General features: G+C 45.4%; 1 protein-coding gene across 1 annotated transcript in view; it reads left to right on the top strand.

The window, feature by feature from the left end:
- npas3 (neuronal PAS domain protein 3) overlaps positions 1-11,404 on the top strand; it is a gene marked incomplete at both ends in the record, with an annotated part of 256,082 nt that extends 244,678 nt beyond the window's left edge. The window contains 3 exons of the mRNA XM_079231114.1: positions 2,979-3,126; positions 3,923-4,038; positions 9,741-11,404. Of these exons, the coding sequence (XP_079087240.1) occupies positions 2,979-3,126; positions 3,923-4,038; positions 9,741-11,404 (1,928 nt within the window). The remainder of the gene's footprint in view (positions 1-2,978; positions 3,127-3,922; positions 4,039-9,740) is intronic.
- Between the last annotated feature and the right edge of the window lie 9,834 nt (positions 11,405-21,238).

Raw genomic sequence — 21,238 nt, 5'->3', positions numbered from 1 at the left:
ACACACACACACACACACACACACACACACACACACACACACACACTGAAAGGTAGACGAGACTAAAGAGGAAATCCAGCAGATTAAAGAGCGGGAAAGAGAGCGGGAGGACAGAAGGAGTATAGGGAAAAGAAGGGGGAGAGGAGGAAGAGAAGAGAGGTAAACACAGAGAGGAGAGACAATGGAGAGAGTGTGTGACATTGAGTGAAAGAGAAAAAGAGCGACGGTGGAAACGACGAGAGGGAGGGAGGCTTTAAAAGGGAATAAGACTCCTTTAATCTACCGGTCTCTCTCCTGCAGCCTCGGGCGAGCCTCCAGCACTCTCTCCCTCTCTCTCTACTCCTCCCTCTCTCTCCTTCCCTGCTCTCGCTCTCCTCCCCTGCTCTCTCTCTCCTCTGCTTCATTAGCGGCGATCAGAGAGTGCACTGATTTAATGGAGGAGTAAGAGGATAGAGTTAAAGATATAAAACCTCACTTGCAAGAAAAAAAGAGAGGGAGGGAGAGAGAGAGAGTCTGAGACATTTTCTCTTTAGGATGTTGGACTTCACTGGTCTTCACCTCCATGTAGACACCAATCAATGTCATAAATAAACTGTATGGACCCAAAATAAACAGATTTAGCTGTAAGTGAATTGCGCTCAAGGGATCAAAGAGATGCCGAAATAACTACATAATGATGCAGATTCATAAAAAGTCTGAATTGATCGTTTGTCAGTTCTGTCTGCAAGACGACAAGCAAACAACTTTTAAAACGCTGGTTTTCTGAATGGAGTTTGGATCCATCGGCGCTCAGCTTTGCTAACAGTGTAGCTGCTCCATCGACACCTTAAAACTACGTCATGTGGACGTAAACACAGCTGCAGCTTTATTGTTTGGACCACAGACGGAGACCATCGACCCTTTCCACCGACACAAATTGCTTCAAATTAAATGCTCCAAATTAGCCATCATAATTTATCACTATGACATCGCATGTATTGTGAATTTCAAGTTCCATGTGTGCAGTCTGCTGGAGTTATAAAGCTTTGTTCTTGTGTGTGTGTGTGTGTGTGTGTGTGTGTGTGTGTGTGTGTGTGTGTGTGTGTGTGTGTGTGTGTGTGTGTGTGTGTGTGTGTGCGTGTGTGTGCGTGTGTGTTTGTGTGTGCGTGTGTGTTTGTGTGTGTGCATTCATTGTGTCGTTATTTACTCTGCCGTACAAACAAAGCAAGGTCACATTCAAGGTGACGCGATCTCACCATCTCTGCCTTAACATGCAAACAAGTTATTCCCCCCTCTGTCTCTATGAATAGGCAAGTAGAGAGCAAATGAGCGCCGGCCGCCCGACCAAAGTCAATTACAGCAGCCCTGGGGATGTTGTCTTAAACAATGCTATTAGTTTCTAATAGTTTTTAATTACTGGCCTTCTTTTTATATAAATCACCCCTCGACTTTCTCTCTCTTCCTTCTCTGTCGTGCACAAAAACCTATTTGTGCCTGTAATTAAATGGAGTAGAGGGATATGAATTCAGTGGCCCTCGCTTCTGGTCTCTGACTACTTCTGTTTGAGCCGCTCCTGATTAATGCCAATACATATTGCTTGAGATAACCATTTAGTGGTTAATTTAGCTAAATTTATTGCGGTATGCAGGGCGGAGCAGAGGGGTGGGGGTTATGGGGGGGCGGGAGGGGGCGCACACACACCTAACGCAGTCACAAAGCGCTATCTGGTGGAGGGCAGCGGGTACTTCAGCTCCTTCAGGTGTATTTATTACTCGGTCAGATAATCAGGGAGGTAAAAGTACTCCAACTACTGGTGTTCTGAAGTATCCAGAATGATGATGAAGGTTTGTTGAATGGTTTTAATGGTGATGATGAGATGAGGAAGAAATAACGACTGAAACGAAATATAGAAGGAAAAATAAGTGTTCAATATAAGATTCTTGAATCAACGTGTTTCTTTTATCTGGTTGAAACAAATGACCACATCTTCTTTGTCGACTAAGACGAGAGGGAACAAACAGACGTTATAGTTGTTGTTTAGCCTCTTTTTGTTGTTGTTTTCTGTCTCTTTGCCTGCTTTGTGGAAGTGTGTTAAAGCTGCATTCTCTCTAATGGCCACCAGGGGGCGAATCCTCCGGTTGTATAGAAGTATATGCTTCATGTGTTAAAGCTGCATTCTCTCTCCTGACCACCAGGGGGCGACTCCTCTGGTTGTATAGAAGTCTATATAAATGACTCTACTTCTCTCTTGATTTATTCCCTCAGTAAACATTGTAAACATTAGTTTATGTCTCAATCTCTATAGTTTCAAGTCTTCTTCAATACAGCATGATGTTCATTTAGTAAATTATGGTCATTTAGAGTCAAACAGACCATAAAGCAGGGGATGATTTAGGGCGGGGCTACAAGGTGATTGGCAGGTCTCTACCAGAGACGTATACGGCAACTCTACGTATCTCCTCCTTAGTCCTATTATGGTCACTTCCTGTTCTCTGGTTGCAAAGCAAACAAGATGGCGACGGGCGTGTTCTTATAAACAATGATTTAAGAGTCTCATTCAAGTGTTAAGAGACTAGATGGACTACCAGCTAACTTCGAGCTAACGTCTGTACAAAAGTTAGCAAAATAATTATCTTTCCTTTCAGTCTGAGCACAAAGTCATCAGACACACTAACTATGCAAGTAAACATATTAGCATGACGTAGCTGAACTTCTCCTGGAAATATTGCATCAAGGAAGTGCATGTTGGGACACGCATCATGTCAGTTTATTATCTCAAACACACACACACACACACACACACACACACACACACACACACACACACACACACACACACAGGCTGGCAGTGTGTGTTGGTCTGATTAATGACGGCAGCAGCAGAGCAGCGCTCAGCCAGCTGTCACATGACATCTGATGATTTTTCCTCTCTTTCTCTCTCTCTCTCTCTCTCTCTCTCTCTCTCTCTCTCTCTCTCTCTCTCTCTCGCTCTCTTTCAGTGATACACAAGGGTCAGTGTGTGACAAAGTACTACCGGTGGTTCCAGAAGAACAGCGGGTACATCTGGATCCAGTCCAGCGCAACGCTCGCCATCAACGCCAAGAACGCCAACGACAAGAACGTCATCTGGGTCAACTACGTCCTGAGGTCAGAGGTCGCCTTGCTCAGTGTCATTACGCCCACGCGTCCCCAGACTTTGTTGAATGAATGATGCACGTGAATACACGATAATGAAGGAATGCAACTAATTATTGGGTTAAATTAACATATTAAATGTGAATGATGTCATACGAGGATATGATGTCTCGGTCACTGATGTACATTCAAGTAATTCAGTTAAAAATCATTCAAGTTTAAATATATATTTGAGATCTTTACTGCTTTTTTTTGCAAATTTGACTGAATTCCATTTGAATTATTTTTTTGCAACGTTTGCATTTGTTTCTGACTTTTTCTTTAAGAAAATTATGAAGAGTTCGTATCCATGGTGTGTGTTTTTATATAAATACCAGTGTGGAACATTGCTTTGTGTAGAATTTACCTTTTTACTATGAAAACCGTAAATGTGTTTGGACACGGCTCATTTAGAGAAGAGGAAGTCACATGAAACCAGATGTTTTAACGTTACAAAGTTATGTAATTTGGAGAAGAAAATTAGTTATTTAGTTAAATATAAGAGAATGTAGCAAAAAGGGTCTGAAAGAGTGCAGTTTATTTTTTAATCTTTTTAATTTTTAATAAATAGTTTCTTCCACTTATCTAAAAACCAAACTAATTAAAGTAAAGACCTTTTGATCCTACAAAAAGTACAAAGAAACAGCATCGACAATTTCTAGTGTTTTCTAACATCAAATTCCTAAAATGTTTGTGTGAAATCAGAGTTACACAACCTGGCTCAGCCCCTTTCCTGATTGAAAACCCCCTCTCTGTGTTTCCTTCACAGTAACCACGAGTACAAAGACACGCCCATGGACATCGCCCAGCTGCCCAACCTGCCCGGGAAAACCTCAGAGTCCTCCGAAACCTCCGAGTCAGAGTCAGAGTCCAAAGAAAACTCCGGTAGGTGGAAAGAGAACGGAAGAAATTAAATATATTTTAAAGATAGAAAAAGTCTGGACGGGATACAAAAATAATCACCAACATGCGTATACAACCTGCATGCTTCCTCCTTCATGTACTACCCGTATGATAACCAGCAGTTGGAGGTGATCAGCCAAAAGATGTTCTATCAGTCGGTGCCAGTGCGCCGGCTGGTGATGAACGCCAACAGCTGCAGGAGCCGAGCGCTCGCTGGCAACGCCGCAAAATAGAACACTCCCACAGAAAGACATAAAGCATCAAACTACCTGCACACAGGTGCACGAGAAGGCCACAAAGCAGCAAAGACACAACACACGCAGTAAAACTACGATCCAAGACGCTGCAGCTTCTCAATGTTTGAGGCCCGTAAAAAAAAGTAGGAGGTTGGAGGTTCAACAGCAATATTTGACAAAAATGTTAGCTGTTTACTAGATTAATAACATAAATAATCTCAACAATTCCAGTAGAAATATAATAACAAACACTACGAGGACCTTGAGAGAACAAGAGTGTTCATACGGGGGAATTCAAGATCCAGAAACACAAATTAAGGGTTAATTTAAGACCAACATCTTCAGAGTGCCAACACCGAAGAAGACGAAGCTCACGGCAGTGATACCGCTGAATTTATACCAATACGCGGCCTCCACCTTGAGCATAATATTATCAAGTCCTGCAGCCGGTGTTGGCATGATGGGAATCAGTGCCAGCTGTTCCTCTAGCTGGAGGAGAACGGTTCTGGCACCCCGTCGGCTGTAAACCGTCGCCAGCTGCTGCGGGAGGCGGTGATTCAGCCGGGCTCCAACCGGCCCGAGGTGCTCGGGCTCGACATATTCTAAAATGAGAAATCTGGCCCTTTGACCTTTGTGCTGTTAGGATGCAATCTGTGCCGAGCCAGAGAGGACACGGGGACAGGTGCCAAAAAAACGAAAGTATTTTTATTTTATTTTGTATTTTTAGAGCTGCAATGCAACATCACACCGATGACATTAACATAAAATTAAAAAAGATTAAAAGTTTTGACTCAAACACACACACACACACACACACACCATCCTCCTGCCCCAAATGCTCACTGGAGCACCAAATGTGGATTAATCCGCCGCTGAATGTAGTCCCCACAAAATTTGCTATTTCATGCAGGTAGTTTCCAGATGTTCTGGGAAACCTTTTAAAACATTAAACTTTATATATTTGTGTTTTTATCCAAAACAGTGTCACTCCCAACTTGTCAGTTTTTGGACGTGTCCGCTTTTTGCTTGTCACATGCATTCAGTGTCTTTTCAAAATAAAGTTCCAACGGAGGTTTTACCTAGTCAGTTTATGCAATAAAAGTACCTGATAAAGGTCTAGGAAAAAGATTGAATTTCACGGTTAAAATATGTTTGACACAGCCTTCAATGTTCTTTAAATTAAGTATATTATAGAGCGGATCAGAGAGCAATTATTGTATTGTTTGATAGAGATAACTCTATAATATAAAGGATGTAAAAGATACACAAAAAAAACAGAAGAAGCAAAGAGATATATATATGAAAAAGAAAAAAAATCTCATAATACAACTTAATGGCATCTTTAATTAGACCCTCCCTGCCGGCTTGGTTCCTTTCAAGCTCTTCTAAATCCAAGCTGATATAACACCAATGACAATAAAATCTCAATAAATTCAAATTTAAAATAATCCAATGACATTTTAGCAATTATTAGTTTCCAGGAATTCCAGGAATTTATGGTTTAAATATTTAAAAATATTGGAAGGAAATCAACCTTGCGTCTCTTTGACCCTTCACCTCCTTTCCTAACTGTCTGTCTCTATGCAGATGACTATACGTTCTTTAGTGCAAAAGGTATAAAAGCCAAATCTTCAGTGGAGACCAATGAGCTCGGTTTGATCTGAGCTCATTTTGCAAATGCTATTAAAAAAAATTAAAACCCACTCGGTTCTAAATCCTAATTTCAGATTCCCTCTCCAGTGTTTAAAAAAATCCCTCTCTGACTCTGTGTGAAACATTTAAGACTCAAGGTACATTTTTTATTTTAGTCCAACCTGAGAATAAATCTGTTATGGCTTTGGAAAGCGCAATTAATGGAGATACAAGGTTTTCCCCCCAGACAAAGCAATTGAGTCGACATTTCAGGTGCCAGGAGGGAGTCAGAGTGCTGCCAGCTGGGCAGCCACTGCCCTCAGTGTGTGCTGGCAGGGTTTGAAGTGTGTGTGTTTGTGAGTGTGTGCGTGTGCGTGTGCGTGCGTGTGCGTGTGCATGTGTAATGGACTGGACAGAGCCAAGATGCCAGAACAGCAGCAGCTACAGATACTGAACACACATCTGCGCAGACACAACACAACACCCTGTCTGGGAAAATGAAAACAGGATCAACGACTGAGAGTCGCTGCACGGGAACTCAAAGACACAAACTGAATCCATCGTAGTCCAAGTGAGGGAGGAACGGTAGAGCCTGGTACCTTTCGTCTGATGTCACAATTATAAAAAAAAATGTTTGAAATATGCAGAAAAATCTAATTGTTGTTCATTCATGTTTGCAAGAGGATAAGCCATGATAGTTTTTAGTGATCTCCTGACCGGACCTGGAGACCCAACATCAGGCCTGAATGTCATTTGCACGCAAGAAATGTCTTCTTCTTTTTTTAACACCTTCCAACCTTCCAAGGATGAACCTTTTTAAATTGCCTAGGGAAAGGATGTAGACTTGTACTAACGGCATCGTACCAATATAGTCAGGATGACAACGCTAACGTGCCAATAAGCACTTAGAACACAAAGTACAGCTGGGGCTGCTGGGAAATTCTTACAGTTGCAGGTTTGGTTTAGGTTCATGAAGAAAAGTACTTGACAAATACAAATTTGACCAGATAGTGGTGGAAAATAAAAGGTTATTACAAAATGTATGGCACTGAAGTCATCGAAGAGGATTCATCCTCTGGGGACCAGGAATGTCTGTACAATATTTTATGTCAATTACATTGGATATTTAGTTAAGATATTTCAGTATGAATCCGGGGTTTTGAACCAACGTATATCTGAATCCGGGGTTTTGAACAAACATATATCTGAATCTGGGGTTTTGAACAAACGTATATCTGAATCCGGGGTTTTGAACAAACGTATATCTGAATCTGGGGTTTTGAACAAACGTATATTTGAATCCGGGGTTTTGAACAAACGCATATCTGAATCTGGGGTTTTGAACAAACGCATATCTGAATCTGGGGTTTTTGAACAAACGTATATCTAAACCCGGGGTTTTGAACCAACATATATATGTGAATCCAGGGTTTTGAACCAACATATATCTGAATCCAGGGTTTTTAACGAACGTATATCTGATTCCAGGGTTTTTAACCAAAGTATATTTGAATCCAGGTTTTTTAACGAACGTATATCTGATTCCGGGGTTTTGAACCAACATATATCTGAATCCAGGGTTTTTAACCAAAGTATATCTGAATCTAGGGTTTTGACCCAAAGTATATCTGAATCCAACCATGTTTCCTAAAAATTACGTTCCCCCAGAACTAAAACCCATTCTCAATTCCGTTTGATCAGAAACGTATCTCCTCCCTGATTATGTTGGTGTTTGACGTATTACAAATACGTTGATTCACGTATACGTTGATTATCACGTATTCTTGTTTTATTGTTTTTATGTTTGACGTCTTACAAATACGCTTATAATCGTGTGTTTGTGTTATTTTTCTTCTTGCTTTCCCGCTGAATTTAAGTATATTTTAATGGGAAAGAAAAAGGATTCCCTCAGTAGCGGCAAGCTAAAAGGGGCGGGGTGAGGCCGGTAACGGGAGCCGGTCGCACCGGGAGCCGGTCGCTCGTACCGGGAGCCGGTCGCACCGGGAGCCGGAGCCGGTCTGAAGACCACTTGCCATTGTGAGGCCAGTAAAGTGAATCAATGTATTTGTAATACGTCAAACATAATCAGGGAGGAGATACGTTTCTGATCAAACGTAATTGAGAATGCGTTTTAGTCAGTGGCGGCTGGTGATTTTTTTTTTTGGGGAGGGGGGGGCGCAGTTGGGTGGCGCGGTTTAAATAGTACTCCAAAATGAGAAGAAAAGAGGTTTCGAGTAGAATATTCTAAAAAACAAAGCTTTATTTCAAGAAAACACAGTACTCAACACTGTCCAATAACAACTATCAACAAACTGTAACTTTGGGCATGAGAGGTTCAGAGCAGAATGGTTTAAGAAACATTGGGTTGGGTTTCAGAGGTTTACAGAATAAAAGAGGTGCCCACACCCTCACATGAAAGAGATTTAGAGCAGAATAGATTCAGAAAGAGATGGTGGCGCGGTTTAAATAGTACTCCAAAATGAGAAGAAAAGAGGTTTCGAGTAGAATATTCTAAAAAACAAAGCTTTATTTCAAGAAAACACAGTACTCAACACTGTCCAATAACAACTATCAACAAACTGTAACTTTGGGCATGAGAGGTTCAGAGCAGAATGGTTTAAGAAACATTGGGTTGGGTTTCAGAGGTTTACAGAATAAAAGAGGTGCCCACACCCTCACATGAAAGAGATTTAGAGCAGAATAGATTCAGAAAGAGAGACATCACATTTTACATTGGGTGTTTGACAGAGTAGGCCACACTACTTGTAAAGACATTTAAACTGGGAGCCCTGCAGTAAGGTGGCAGTGGTGAGGTGGTCTTTGAAGGCAAAGCGTTCCTGGTGTGTCCAAGTATGGTGTCACAAACCTACAGATAAATATATAGAGAGAGACAGATAAGATGTGGGGAAATATCTACTACAAACAGGCTTCATACTACAGACAAAAGCCAACAATCAGAGTTGACAAAAAAATATGTTTTGTGTGTCTTGATGGCTCATCAACATAGACAAAAGGCCAGGAGCCACCTTGATGCTCTAGCCTGGAGCTATCTCTCACACTCACACACACACACACACACACACACACACACACACACACACACACACACACACACACACACACACACACACACACACAGACGTTGGGGGTTGAATTGGTATTTTAGATAAAGTTATAGTCTGATATGATATCCATCCAAAGCTAACAATGTCCAAACATGTGTTCTGCTGTGGGAAAGATAAAACATTAAACTCTAACACAGGAATCGGCTGATTGAAATAAGAAACGATATCATTGGAAGATTCGCGTTTCATCCGCCAATGAGAAGCTGTCCTTGCCGTAACAACCGTGAAATGTTTGCTCGCTGCCATAGACTCACATTTGGCCGGCGTTTTTAGCAGTGATGATGAACGGCGATATATTATATTTGGTCACATTTAACTTAAGTGGTTGTCGACAGGGGCTTACGATCTCCCACACACATTTAGCGCATCAACACGGTATATTTCTTATTTAAATTATTTGGTATATAATGTTTTTTGACAGTATATATTATTTATTTATTTTCTTCTTTTTTTTTTCATCGCAAAATTTTAAGAGGGGCGGCGCCGTAGCGCCCTCTATTGACGCACCGCCACTGGTTTTATTTCTGGGGGAACGTAATTTTTAGGAGACAGGGTTGCTGAATCCGGGGTTAGAACCAATATATATTTGAATCCGGGGTTTTGAACCAACATATATCTGAATCCGGGGTTTTGAACAAACGTATATCTGATTCGGGTGTTTTGAACTAATTTATATCTTTCTCCTCAACAGACAACGAGAACGCTAAGTCCGAGGGGAAGCAGAGCCACCAATCAGAGCGCGTGGACCCGGAGACGGACAGCAAGCGGCAGCAGCAGCCCGGCCAACCGCATTGCTCCTCCGAACAGGAAATGAAGCGCCAGGAGGAAGGAGACAGCTCGAGCAACCCCGAGAGCCAGGAGAGCGACGACAGTCTGGAAGCCTCAGATGGAGAGGGGGAGGAACCGGAGGAGATCAGGGGAGGAGGAGGAGGAGGAGGAGACGGTGACGGTGGAGATGGAGGAGGAAGGCTTGGGCGGTTAGAAGGACTAGGAGGGTTAGGGGCACTGGGCTCCATCGGAGGACTGGGCAATCTGGGGGGGCTTCATATTAAGGCCGAGCACTACGGAGAAGGAGAAGAAGTCCAGCTGCACAACTCACAGACTTCTTCATCGGAGGAGGAGGAGGAAGAGGACGAGGACGAGGACGAGGACGAGGACGAGGAGGAAGAAGACGAATGCGCGCAAGACTGCGACAGTGCAGACGGCGCCAGCAAACTCCTGAAGAGGCGGAAGAGGAGGAAAGTGCAAAAGTGGGACGGATCCCGCAGCAAGAGGCTCCGCATCTCCTCGCCCACCGAGCACAGCCCTTCTGCCGCCATGGGCGACACCGCGACGCTGGGCGACCCCTCGCAGGCCACGCCCACCAACACCTCCTCCCACCTCCTCGGCTCCGCCGGCTCCCCGAACTGCGTGGGGGCGACGTCCTCGGTCCTGAAAATCAAGACGGAGATGGCGGAGCCAATCAACTTTGACAACGACAGCAGCATCTGGAACTTCCCGCCCAACAGGGAGATCTCCAGGAACGAGTCCCCGTACAGCATGACCTCCAAGCCGCCGGCCGCCCCGGGCAGCCACAAGAACTTCCCGTCTCCCCAGGGAGGCTGTCTGCAGGTCGCCATCCCGGACGCTGTTCTCACCCCTCCCGGAACCGAGGGAGGCGCAGGAGGAGCGAGGAAGCCTCCTTACAACGGAAGCTCCGCTCCGTCCTCCGCTTCCAGCGCCGGCGGTTTGGCGCCTCCCTCCGGCGCCTCCTCGGCGGACCCCCTGTCGCCTCCGCTCTCCGCCTCGCCACGGGACAAGCAGCAAGGCACCCCCACCACCTCCTCTTCCTCGTCCTCATCATCGTCGACGTCGTCCTCGTCGCTGCTGTACTCCGGCGATCTCGAGGCCCTGCAGCGTCTGCAGGCCAGCAACGTGGTGCTCCCGCTGGTCCACCGGGTCACAGGAACCCTGGCCTCCACCGCCGCGACGGCCCCGCGGGTCTACACCACTGGCACCATCAGGTACGCGCCGGCGGACGTCACCCTTGCCATGGCGCAGGGCAACCTCCTCCCCAACGCCGCCATGAACTTTGTCGACGGCTCGGGCTTCGGCCTGGACCCCAAGACGCCCATGGAGATGCTGTACCACCACGTGCACCGGCTCAACATGTCGGCGGCGGCCGCGGCAGCGAGCAGCGGCCCGTTCGTCGGATCTCCGGCGGCCATGGGCGGCAACGGCGGTCTGGGAGGCCAGATGCCGACGGCGGCCAACGTTTTCACCACAGCGGAGGGACTTTTCTCGACGCTGCCGTTCCCGGTGTACGGCAACGGGATCCACGCCACACAGACGAGTCTGGAGAGGAAGGAGGATTAACACGAGACATTCGAGACCGCGATACTGTGTTTCTGGAATCGAAAAAAAAAGACTACTCACTAGTAAAGGAACTGAAAAGAAAGACTATTTACTTGCTATCTTTTATTAACACAGCACTGTGTTTCCAAGAGGGGAGAAAGGACAGGAAAGGATGACAAATGTACTCCAGCACTTTGAATCTGAGCAACTGAGCTTGTGTAATAGACATGAATGACCCTCAAACATGTCCCCGACCTTTTCTATCTTTTTTTCTCTCTCATCCTCTCCTCCTCCTCCTTCCTCTCCGTCTCTCTATCTCTCTCTTTTTGCTCCTGTTTCTTGCGATCAGCAACTTTTTTCTTTTTTTTCTTCTTCTCTCGAACAAATGAACAACAAAACAACTATTCTTTATTGTAAAGAACTCCTTTTTTCCCCCTTTTTTTGCCTACAGAGAATTCATATTGCTGAAAGGACTCCGCTGGAGCCGGACGGGAATAATTTGTATTGTTTTTGACTTTTGTTTCAGTTGCGTCTTCGTGAAGATGCTGATTGTGCGTATTTAAAGGAGGACGGTAACAGGGATTTGTAATGGACAGAAGAAAAAAAAACTCTATGCGGGCGCTTCTCCACGTGTCTCTTGATGTGATCAAGGCTTTTGGAAAAGGACGTTTTTAAAACTGAGAGGAAGAGGAGCTCTCAGAGATAATAATCTTTAAAAAAAATGTTTTTTTGTTTTTTTTTAGGACGCTTCTCGATTGAGGGAATAGTTTAGAGAATAAATGCTGTTTTCCTCTCATTTCTTTCATTTTTTTAATAAAATATTCTAGCTCAGATTTAACTTACGAATCAAAAGCATTAAGAAGAAAAGACAAACAAACAAAACAAAAAAAAGCAATTTCAGCCGGGTAACGACCTGTGAATTATCGAATGTTACTACTTGCTCTTTTATCCCAGGAGTTTACCTACAGGTCTTGCACCAAAAATAACCTCCTCAACATCTTCTCCCATCTCAATGCGCCTCCCCCTTCCCCTCCCTCTCTCTCTCTCTCTCTCTCTCTCTCTCTCTCTACATTTCCTCCCGCCGATTTACAGATTCATGGTGCTACCGACCGACCAGTAACCCTGATTCAGCTGGCTGATGCGGGTGCTGTAAATGAACCCACAGCTCGTTGACAGACTGATCGTGTTTTGTTTTTTTGTTTGTTTGTTTTGGAGGGGGGAAACTATTTTAACGTTATATTGTTTTTGTTGCTTTTTTTAATCTTCTGACCTTCAGGAAAGTCAGAAACACAGCAAGAACCTTAGGACCTCTAAATGAGCAACTTCATGTCCATAATGTCCCTCCTCCTTTTGTTTGTCTGAAGAAGACGCCCGATCAGATTGGGCCTGGAGGGGCGGGGCTTCCATATGGCAGCCTGGAGGTGATGGAATTTTAGGCTTCATAGTGTCGTTTTTTATTTCTATGTATTTTCTAACTTAATCACTTTTAATTCTCAGTGAGACTGAGGCTAATACGCTAGTGACGCTAACTTGAAAAATGAATGTTGAAAACCTCGACCGGCTCCTGTTTGATTGTTTAGTTTTATTTTGTACTACAGCTATTCTTCGTCTTTCCTTCTCCTCCTCCTCCTCCTCTTCCTCCTCCTCTTCCTCCTCCACTTCCTAAACCAGAATCACCTCCACAAGATTTTCCTAAACAATCCACTCTCTTCCATCTCATCGCCGGACCCTGTGATAAAAAATAAAAGAAACACACATATCAACAAGGAGATTGTAATAAAGACATGCATTTTCAATCAATCTATCAAACAATCAAAATCAATAACTATGAGAAAAAAAAGAATCTTTTTTGAGGAAGAGAAAAAAAATCACATTCCTTTAAACAATGTTGTCTTTGTCGTTGTTCTTCCGTTGTGTGTTTTTTCTTCCCCCAGCCTCACGTTGCCAAAAAAAGAGTAAATCTCTCAAGTGTAGTGTTTTAAAAGCACTGTGATTCTCGTTCATATGTACTTTTTTTTTTCTCTCTTCTACGTTTTTTTTTAAAAAGAGAAAAAAATGAATAAAGATGAGTACAAGTAATAATTCAAACGGTAAAAAAAACTAAAACAAAAAAAACTCACTTCATACATGTTTTTAAAGTTGGCAGCCCCGTCTTTACCATCCCGTCATACCTTATTACCCAGTGTGATTACGCCGTAAAAACGTGTTGCCGATGTGTTTAGTGTCACTGGCTGTCAAAGAGTCTTTCATGGCGACTTCTCTCTGTGTGTGTTGACTATATGCAGTATATACTGAGCTACTGTAGCTGTTTTTGTCCTTTGTCTTCTCTGTGCTCTCTAGTGTGGGGGAGGGGAAGGGGCGGGGCTTAGCAGGGATAAGGGGTGGAGTCTCGTGTCTCCGCGTCCCCGCCTCTTTCTCCGTCTCCCTCTATCCGCAGTCTTAGTGAAACCAGTGGAGGTTCGTGGAATTTCGTGTTTGGTGGCCTTTGCAAAAAAAAACTAATTTGTAGAGTCCACCTTTTTTTCCGCTGCTTCCTTTTTGTCTTTGGTTTGTTTTTTTGGGGGCGGGGTTTTCTAATCCTCTCTCTTTCTCTCTCTCTGCTATTGCTTTTTGCTGTTGTGTAGTCTTATACAAACCTCTTTATCTTGCTGTCCTTTCTCTCAGAGATGAAAAAGATTCTTTAACTAGCTCAAAGGTTTATGGAGCCATGTTTATCGCCGCTAAGGGATTCTGGGAAACGCAGTTTCCAGCTCTTGAGTACAAAGTATTAAATAACTAATACATATTTACACATATAATTCAAATTATGATGGGCAAAAAGCCTAAAGTAGCATTTTCAATTGTAGTCCTGGAAAAAAAAAACATAAAAGCCTCAGTTGTGAAACATTTCCCAGAGTCCCTTGGGGCTTCCTGTGTGCATTGGGTGTATTTCATTGGTTCCACCGAAAGAAACTTGTTGACTTCCTGCGCAAACGTCTCTCACGGGACGAAGAAAGTTACACAAGTGGTTCAAGGGTAGGAGAAGAAGAAAATAATCACTATTTCAGGACACAAAATAAAAAATAATTTAAAAAAAAAAGGATTTTAAAGATTTCTAAAGAAATTAAAAGAAGAAAAAAATATTTCGCACTATAAATCTATTTTTATAGGTGTTTTGGAAAAAAAAACCTGAACTGCATGTTTAGTAAGTTCGTCCGATGAGTTTCACGTGATCAAGTCCCTCGTTTTTATCTGTTTGTTTGCTTTTTATTTTTTTTCGGGTCCATTGTTTTATTTTATTTTTTTAAGTGTGTTGAGCCCAAGCGGGGGAGGAACCCGACGAAGTCTGTATTGTTGAAACCGACGCCTCTAATCTCCCCTTCACATCAGGAAAAAACAATCTGTAGCGTCTGTGCTTTCTGTGAGGAATCAATGTCTTCTTACTGCGACGGAAAATGTTTAAATCGACTGCGAAAAAAAAAAGCAAACACAGGTTTCTGAAATTTTAGCAAGGGCTTTATTTATTTTTGCGTTCCATGGAGGGGAATGTGATTTGCAAATACTTTTAATTTTTAGGAGATTTTTTTTTCAGGAGATTTGTTTCCGCGCTCCTCTGGATTTCAACGTTTTCTACTTTTGCGTTATTTGCGTGCGGGGCTTGGGGCGGGGCAGCCCCATTTGGTTAAATGGGTGAAGGGGGCGGGGTTAGGGGTTGGGGGGAGGGGCACATTACTCAGACGAAACCAGGAAATACACCCACATGTAACAAAAACCAAACAGCCGGTCCAAGCTGTTTCAATGTTTTTTCTGTGTTTTATGTCGAAAAATGAAAACTTTGCTGGTGATTTTAAAAACGTGAAAAACCCTTAATCACAGCTGCTGTCAAAATACATAGTGTTTAAGAATTACAAATATTGAAAAATCACTTAATTTACCTGTGAAGAAACTGTGTCTGTGTTTTTAACTATTTCTTGTACAATTATACAGATTCTTTTATGAGGAACTTGGTGCCAAGTAGCTGAAATACGGGAGAGGGGGAATCTCTTATTATCAATGTTAACAGTGTTATAAAATTCTAAATACAAACAAATTAAAATATTAAAAAAGAGAAAACTATGGTACATTTCTATTTTTTGTTTTGAAAAAAACAAACACATGACTAACTGATGCTAACTTTGAGTGCCTGGCTTATTTTTTAATTATTATTATTATTTTTGGAAGACATCTTTTTGAGTTCATTTTACCATGAATAATGCTGCAAACCCGAAAAATGTACATACTTCATTTTTATAGCAGTTGTTCTTTTATAAGTTTACTAGGTTCTCATCCGCTCAGAGGAACGTGCCACGCACATGGTTGTCTTTCTGTAACCCGGTTTTTCGCCATCTTACAGGTGCCATATTCATAATAAAAATTTCTCTCGAATTTGTTACCAGATTGCATCATTTCTTCTGTTTGACACCTCCAGCCAAAAATAATACAGATGCTGCCACATCTTTTTTATTCTGAAGCGCAGGAAGGGTTCTGTTTGTTTTCTGGTTCCTGTTCAGAAGATTCTGCTGCATCTTATTAAGATGAAAAGCAAAAAAATGGGAGATTATTTCATGTTTCATGCAGAAAAAAAAATTATATTAGAATTCACAGATAGATAAATAAATCATATTTCCCCTTTTCACTTCGTCTCCTTGACCTTCCTCTCGGTGTTTAGTTGGACGGATCAGAGGAGACGCTGCAGAGTGGAGGAGGCCCCCCGAGGCGTTAAAAAAAGAAAGAAAAAGAAAGAAACGAAGCTCCCGGTCTGCAACCAGCTGGAGGTGGGTGCATCACCTGGTCACTTGTCCTTTACTGGTTTACTGGTCCGTCTCACTTTGTTCTGCTGCACAACCACTCGGTGCCTCGTGACGATCCATCCCAGTAGCAACATAAGCCCCCCAAAACAGTTCCAGGAACCAGAGGAGCTGATTTCAGAAAGTTAAAATAAACAAAAAGGCTTTCCATTAATGGTCACCACTCAGAAACATGCAAGACTTTCAAAATGTGTGTAGTCTGCGTTTGGAGCTTTATGCATGTTATTGAAAATAAAATAAAAAGCTTAAATTATCTTCAATTGCAGGAGTTTTAACAAGTGTGCAGTCTAATAAAAGCCAGCGGTCCGTTAATATTTAGAGCAATGATCGACTGAGAAATGAGGGATGAACAATTTAAGGTTCAGGAACATTTAAATAGCATCTTTGGCTTCAATGTGGCCCTTAAAGTGAATGTGTTCCAGACCTCGAACACCTCACCAACTCCCAGCATCCCTCCATCCTACTTCCTGTCCATTATTTCACGTCATGTGATATTCAGCCGTTGCTTTGCGGACAAACGACTCTTCAAGTTGAAACGTTGCATTAATAGAAACACCGAAATGTGAATAACGACTCTCAGCTGTTACAGACTGTTTGACTCTAAATGACCATAATTTACGAAATTAACATCATGCTGTATTGAAGAAGAATTGAGAGAGATTGAGACATAAACTCATGTTTACAATGTTTACTGAGGGAATGAATCAAGAGAGAAGTAGAGTCATTTATACAGACTTCTATACAACCAGAGAAGTCGCCCCCTGGTGGTCAGTAGAGAGAATGCAGCTTTAACACATGAACTCATGTTTACAATGTTTACTGAGGGAATTAATTAAGAGAGAAGAATTCTGCAGAAAGTCACCAATTAACACGGTCACTGGTTAAACTTCAACACCTGTTGCTCGGACCTCGACCTTTGTTAGGCTCCACAATTGTTAAAACCCCTGCAATTTTTCAATTGCAGGAGTTTGATAAATGAAGCTTTATATTTTGTTTTCAATAACATGCATGAAGCTCCAAATGCAGAAGATACATATCATTATGAATTTGCACATTTGTTGACCGTTAAAAGTCGTGTGAACCTTCTGCTGCACGTTTCAGAGTTTAAACCAGAACTGGTTTTCTCTTCTGACACTTATATCTGTTGGATTCCCTGTCTGCTCGTAAGTCTCCACCCCCGGTTTCCGCCCACTGCCACGCCCCTCTCCGTCATCCCAGCTGTTGTGCATTGCCTTGATCACCGGCAGGTGATTTAGGGACCACTGCGTACCTGGCTCATTTGTCGGGTTGTTCCAGTTCCAGTCTGGTTTGCTTCTTCAGGTGAGAGTGGATCACAAGAGCGGTTGAGTTGCCCTCCCGACTCTGGAGCGGAATCAGTCTGGCGTGCTTCAAGAGCATTGACTACGAGAGCGGTTGAGTTGCCCTCCCGACTCTGGAGCGGAATCCGTCCGGCGTGCTTCAAGAGCATCCTTCACAAGAGCGGTTGAGTTGCCCTCCCGACTCTGGAGCAGGGGAGGTGGATCTCCTGTGTTCGCTGGACATTACTCGTGGTATTAGTTTGTCTATTCGTTGTGTTTTGTTTTGTCGCAATAAAGTCCGCCCTTGGAACTTGAACTGCTGCGTCTGTGCATTTGGGTCCTCAACACCACACCCCTTCTAACAGAACAACCCGACCAAAGATGACGGACCCAGCCGCCGCAGCAGCATCGCTTTCTGCAGATCAGCTGCAGGGGGCGGTTGCCTCGCAGGGCGCTCTCCTCGGCCAACACCAGCAGGTGTTGCAGGACTTACTGAACTCCCAGTGTACCATCGGGTCCCAGATGGAGGAGATCGGAGGCATGTTGCACAACCTCTCGTTGCGCCGCCCCGCCGCCGCGGAGCCGGTCCCGGAGGACGAGGAGTCCGCCTGCACCCGTGAGTCCTTTGTTCCCTCTCCTGTGTCTTATGGTGGAGCGTCTGGGGAGTACCGAGGGTTCATGCTCCAGTGTCGGTTTGTCTTCACCCAGCAGCCCCGCACGTACGCCTGGGACAATGCGAAGGTGGCATATACGGTGGGTTTGCTACGTGGTAAGGCGCTGGTCTGGGCTGAGACGTGGCTCCACAGACGCTCTACTCGGGTCTCCTACGAGCGCTTCAAGGAGGCTTTCGAGAGCGTATTCGACCACCCGGTGTACACCCGGGACGTTGTACAGCGCCTGCTCAGTCTCCGCCAGGGGTCCACCAGTGCAGCAGAATACTCCGTGGATTTCCAGATTCTGGCGGCGGAGTCGGGTTGGGGGAGTGAGGCGCTGAAGGGAATATACTGCTGCAGTCTGTCGGAGCTTCTGAGAGATGAACTGGCCGTCCGGGACAAACCGGATTCCTTAGAGGAGCTCATCGCTCTCACAGTTAAGATGGACAGCCGTATTCGGGAACACCGTCGGGAGAGGCACTACCGGTCTTCCAATCCGGTGCGTCAGTTTTCTTCCGCTCCCGGCTCTCAGCCCCCGAGCCCGGTCGGACGGTACGGTCAGGCGCACGCCCGCTCCCCTTCCTCGGCCCCTCCCCCGTTGGAACCGGAGCCGATGCAGCTCGGGCGGATTCATCTCTCTCCGGAGGAAAGAGAGAGACGCCTCCACACAGGAAGCTGCCTGTACTGCGGGGAGTCGGGACACCCCATGGCCGTGTGCTCCGCTCGGCCAAAAGAGAGAGCTCGTCAGTAGGAGTGGGGGTGCTGGCGAGTGGGTCAAGGAGAATTCCCCATTCTGAGTCTCGGTCATTGTTTCCTGCCACCATGAGGCTGTCATCAGGGCCTGTGCACCTGTCAGCCCTCAATGATTCCGGGGCTGAACAGAACTTTTTGGACACTGACTTTATTAGGAGTCAAGGAATTCCTGTGGAGGCGCTAGAGCGCACTCTGCTGGTGAGCGCATTGGATGGCAGTTCACTGGCGGAGATAACACACTGGACTCAGCCAATTTCCCTGCATGTGTCTGGCAATCACAGTCAGAATACCCGGTTCTATGCGTTTCCGTCCCAGACACCCTTGGTTATGGGGCTTCCCTCGCTCAAGGAGCATAATCCTCAGATTGATTGGGCTGGAGGTAGGATCACCGGCTGGAGTTCTGCCTGTCATTCTCGCTGCCTCAGATCTGCGCTGCCCCGTCAGGTTATTCTCCCCAGCAAGTCTGACACCGGTCCTGGCCTCGTCGCAGTGCCTCAGGAGTATGTGGATTTGGGAGAGGCGTTCAGCAAGGAGCGGGCTCTTTCACTTCCCCCTCATCGTCCATACGATTGTGCCACTGACCTGCTTCCGGGCGCTCCACTTCCCTCGAGCCGGCTATATAATCTCTCCCGGCCAGAACGTGAGTCTATGGAGAGGTACATCACGGACTCGGTCGCCGCTAGAATCATACGCCCCTCTTCATCACCTGTGGGAGCGGGTTTCTTCTTCGTCTCGAAGAAGGACAAGAGCCTCCGTCCCTGCATCGACTACAGAGGTTTGAATCAAATCACTATCAAGAATAAATATCCGTTGCCGTTGATGTCCTCTGTTTTCGAAATCCCTAGCTGGAGCCAAGATATTCACCAAGCTGGATCTCCGCAACGCTTACCACCTGGTCCGAATTCGCGAGGGGGACGAATGGAAGACGGCCTTTAACACACCCCTGGGACACTTTGAATATTTGGTGATGCTGTTTGGACTAACTAATGCCCATGCCATCTTTCAGGCCCTGGTGAACGATGTCCTCCGCGACTTCTTGAACCGTTTTGTGTTTGTGTATATTGACGACATTCTCATCTTCTCCCCGAACCCCCAGGAGCACACCAACCATGTTCGCCTGGTTTTGCAACGGCTGTTAGAGAATCAGCTCTTCGTGAAGGCTGAGAAGTGCGAGTTCCACGTTACATCTGTGCAGTTCCTGGGGGTCTTTATCGAGGAGGGTCAGGTGAGAAAGGACCCCGAGAAGGTTAAGGCAGTAACAGAGTGGCCGGTGTCCACTTCAAGAAAGAAGCTTCAGCAGTTTCTGGGGTTCGCCAATTTCTATCGTCGGTTCATCCGGAACTACAGCCGAACGGCAGAACCACTGACACGACTCACCTCATCCAAGGTCCGTTTTTCATGGACCCCAGAGGCCGACGGGGCTTTTCGGGCCCTCAAGGATCGGTTCGTCTCGGCCCCGATCCTGGTCCACTCAGACGAGACCCGCCAGTTTGTCGTCGAGATGGATGCCTCGGACACCGGAGTCGGAGCTGTACTTTCCCAGCGGTCCGCTTCCGACTCCAAGCTCCATCTTTGTGCCTTCTTCTCCCACAGATTGTCCCTGGCGGAGAGGAATTATGACGTTGGCAACCGTGAACTGTTGGCGGTCAAGTTAGCCTTGGAGGAGTGGAGGCACTGGCTGGAGGGATCGGTGCTTCCCTTCATTGTATGGACCGACCACCACAATTTGGAATATATCCATTCGTCGAGACGCCTCAATTCCCGCCAGGCCCGCTGGGCTTTGTTCTTCACACGCTTCAACTTCACCATCACCTTCCGGCCAGGGCACAAGAACACCAAGCCGGACGCACTCTCCCGTCAGTTTGCTCCGGAGGAGGGAGGTTCTACTCTCGACACCATCCTGCCCGCCTCGTGCGTGCTGGGTGCAGTCACCTGGAAGATTGAGAGGGTGGTACGTGAGGCCCAGCACACCCAGCGTGACCCCGGAGGAGGTCCCCCGAACCGCCTGTTTGTTCCTGAGGCCGCCCGTTCCCAAGTCCTGCGGTGGGCCCACGAGTCCCGTCTTTCGGGCCACCCGGGCATCCGCCGAACTATAAACTGGCTCCGCCGCATGTTTTGGTGGCCGTCTCTCGAGGAGGATACGCGTTCGTATGTGCTGGCCTGCACTACGTGCGCCCGCAACAAGGCTTCGCATCGACCTTCCGTGGGGTTACTCAGACCACTTCCTGTGCCCCAACGCCCGTGGTCCCATATCGGGGTGGATTTCGTTACTGGTTTCCCTCCATCTGACACCAACACCGTCATTCTGACGGTTGTGGACCGGTT

Source organism: Taurulus bubalis (assembly GCF_910589615.1).
Source record: "Taurulus bubalis genome assembly, chromosome: 1".
Taxonomy (NCBI): Eukaryota; Metazoa; Chordata; class Actinopteri; order Perciformes; family Cottidae; genus Taurulus; species Taurulus bubalis.
Note: the sequence above shows the minus strand (reverse complement) of the source record. Positions and strands in the feature narration are given on the sequence as shown.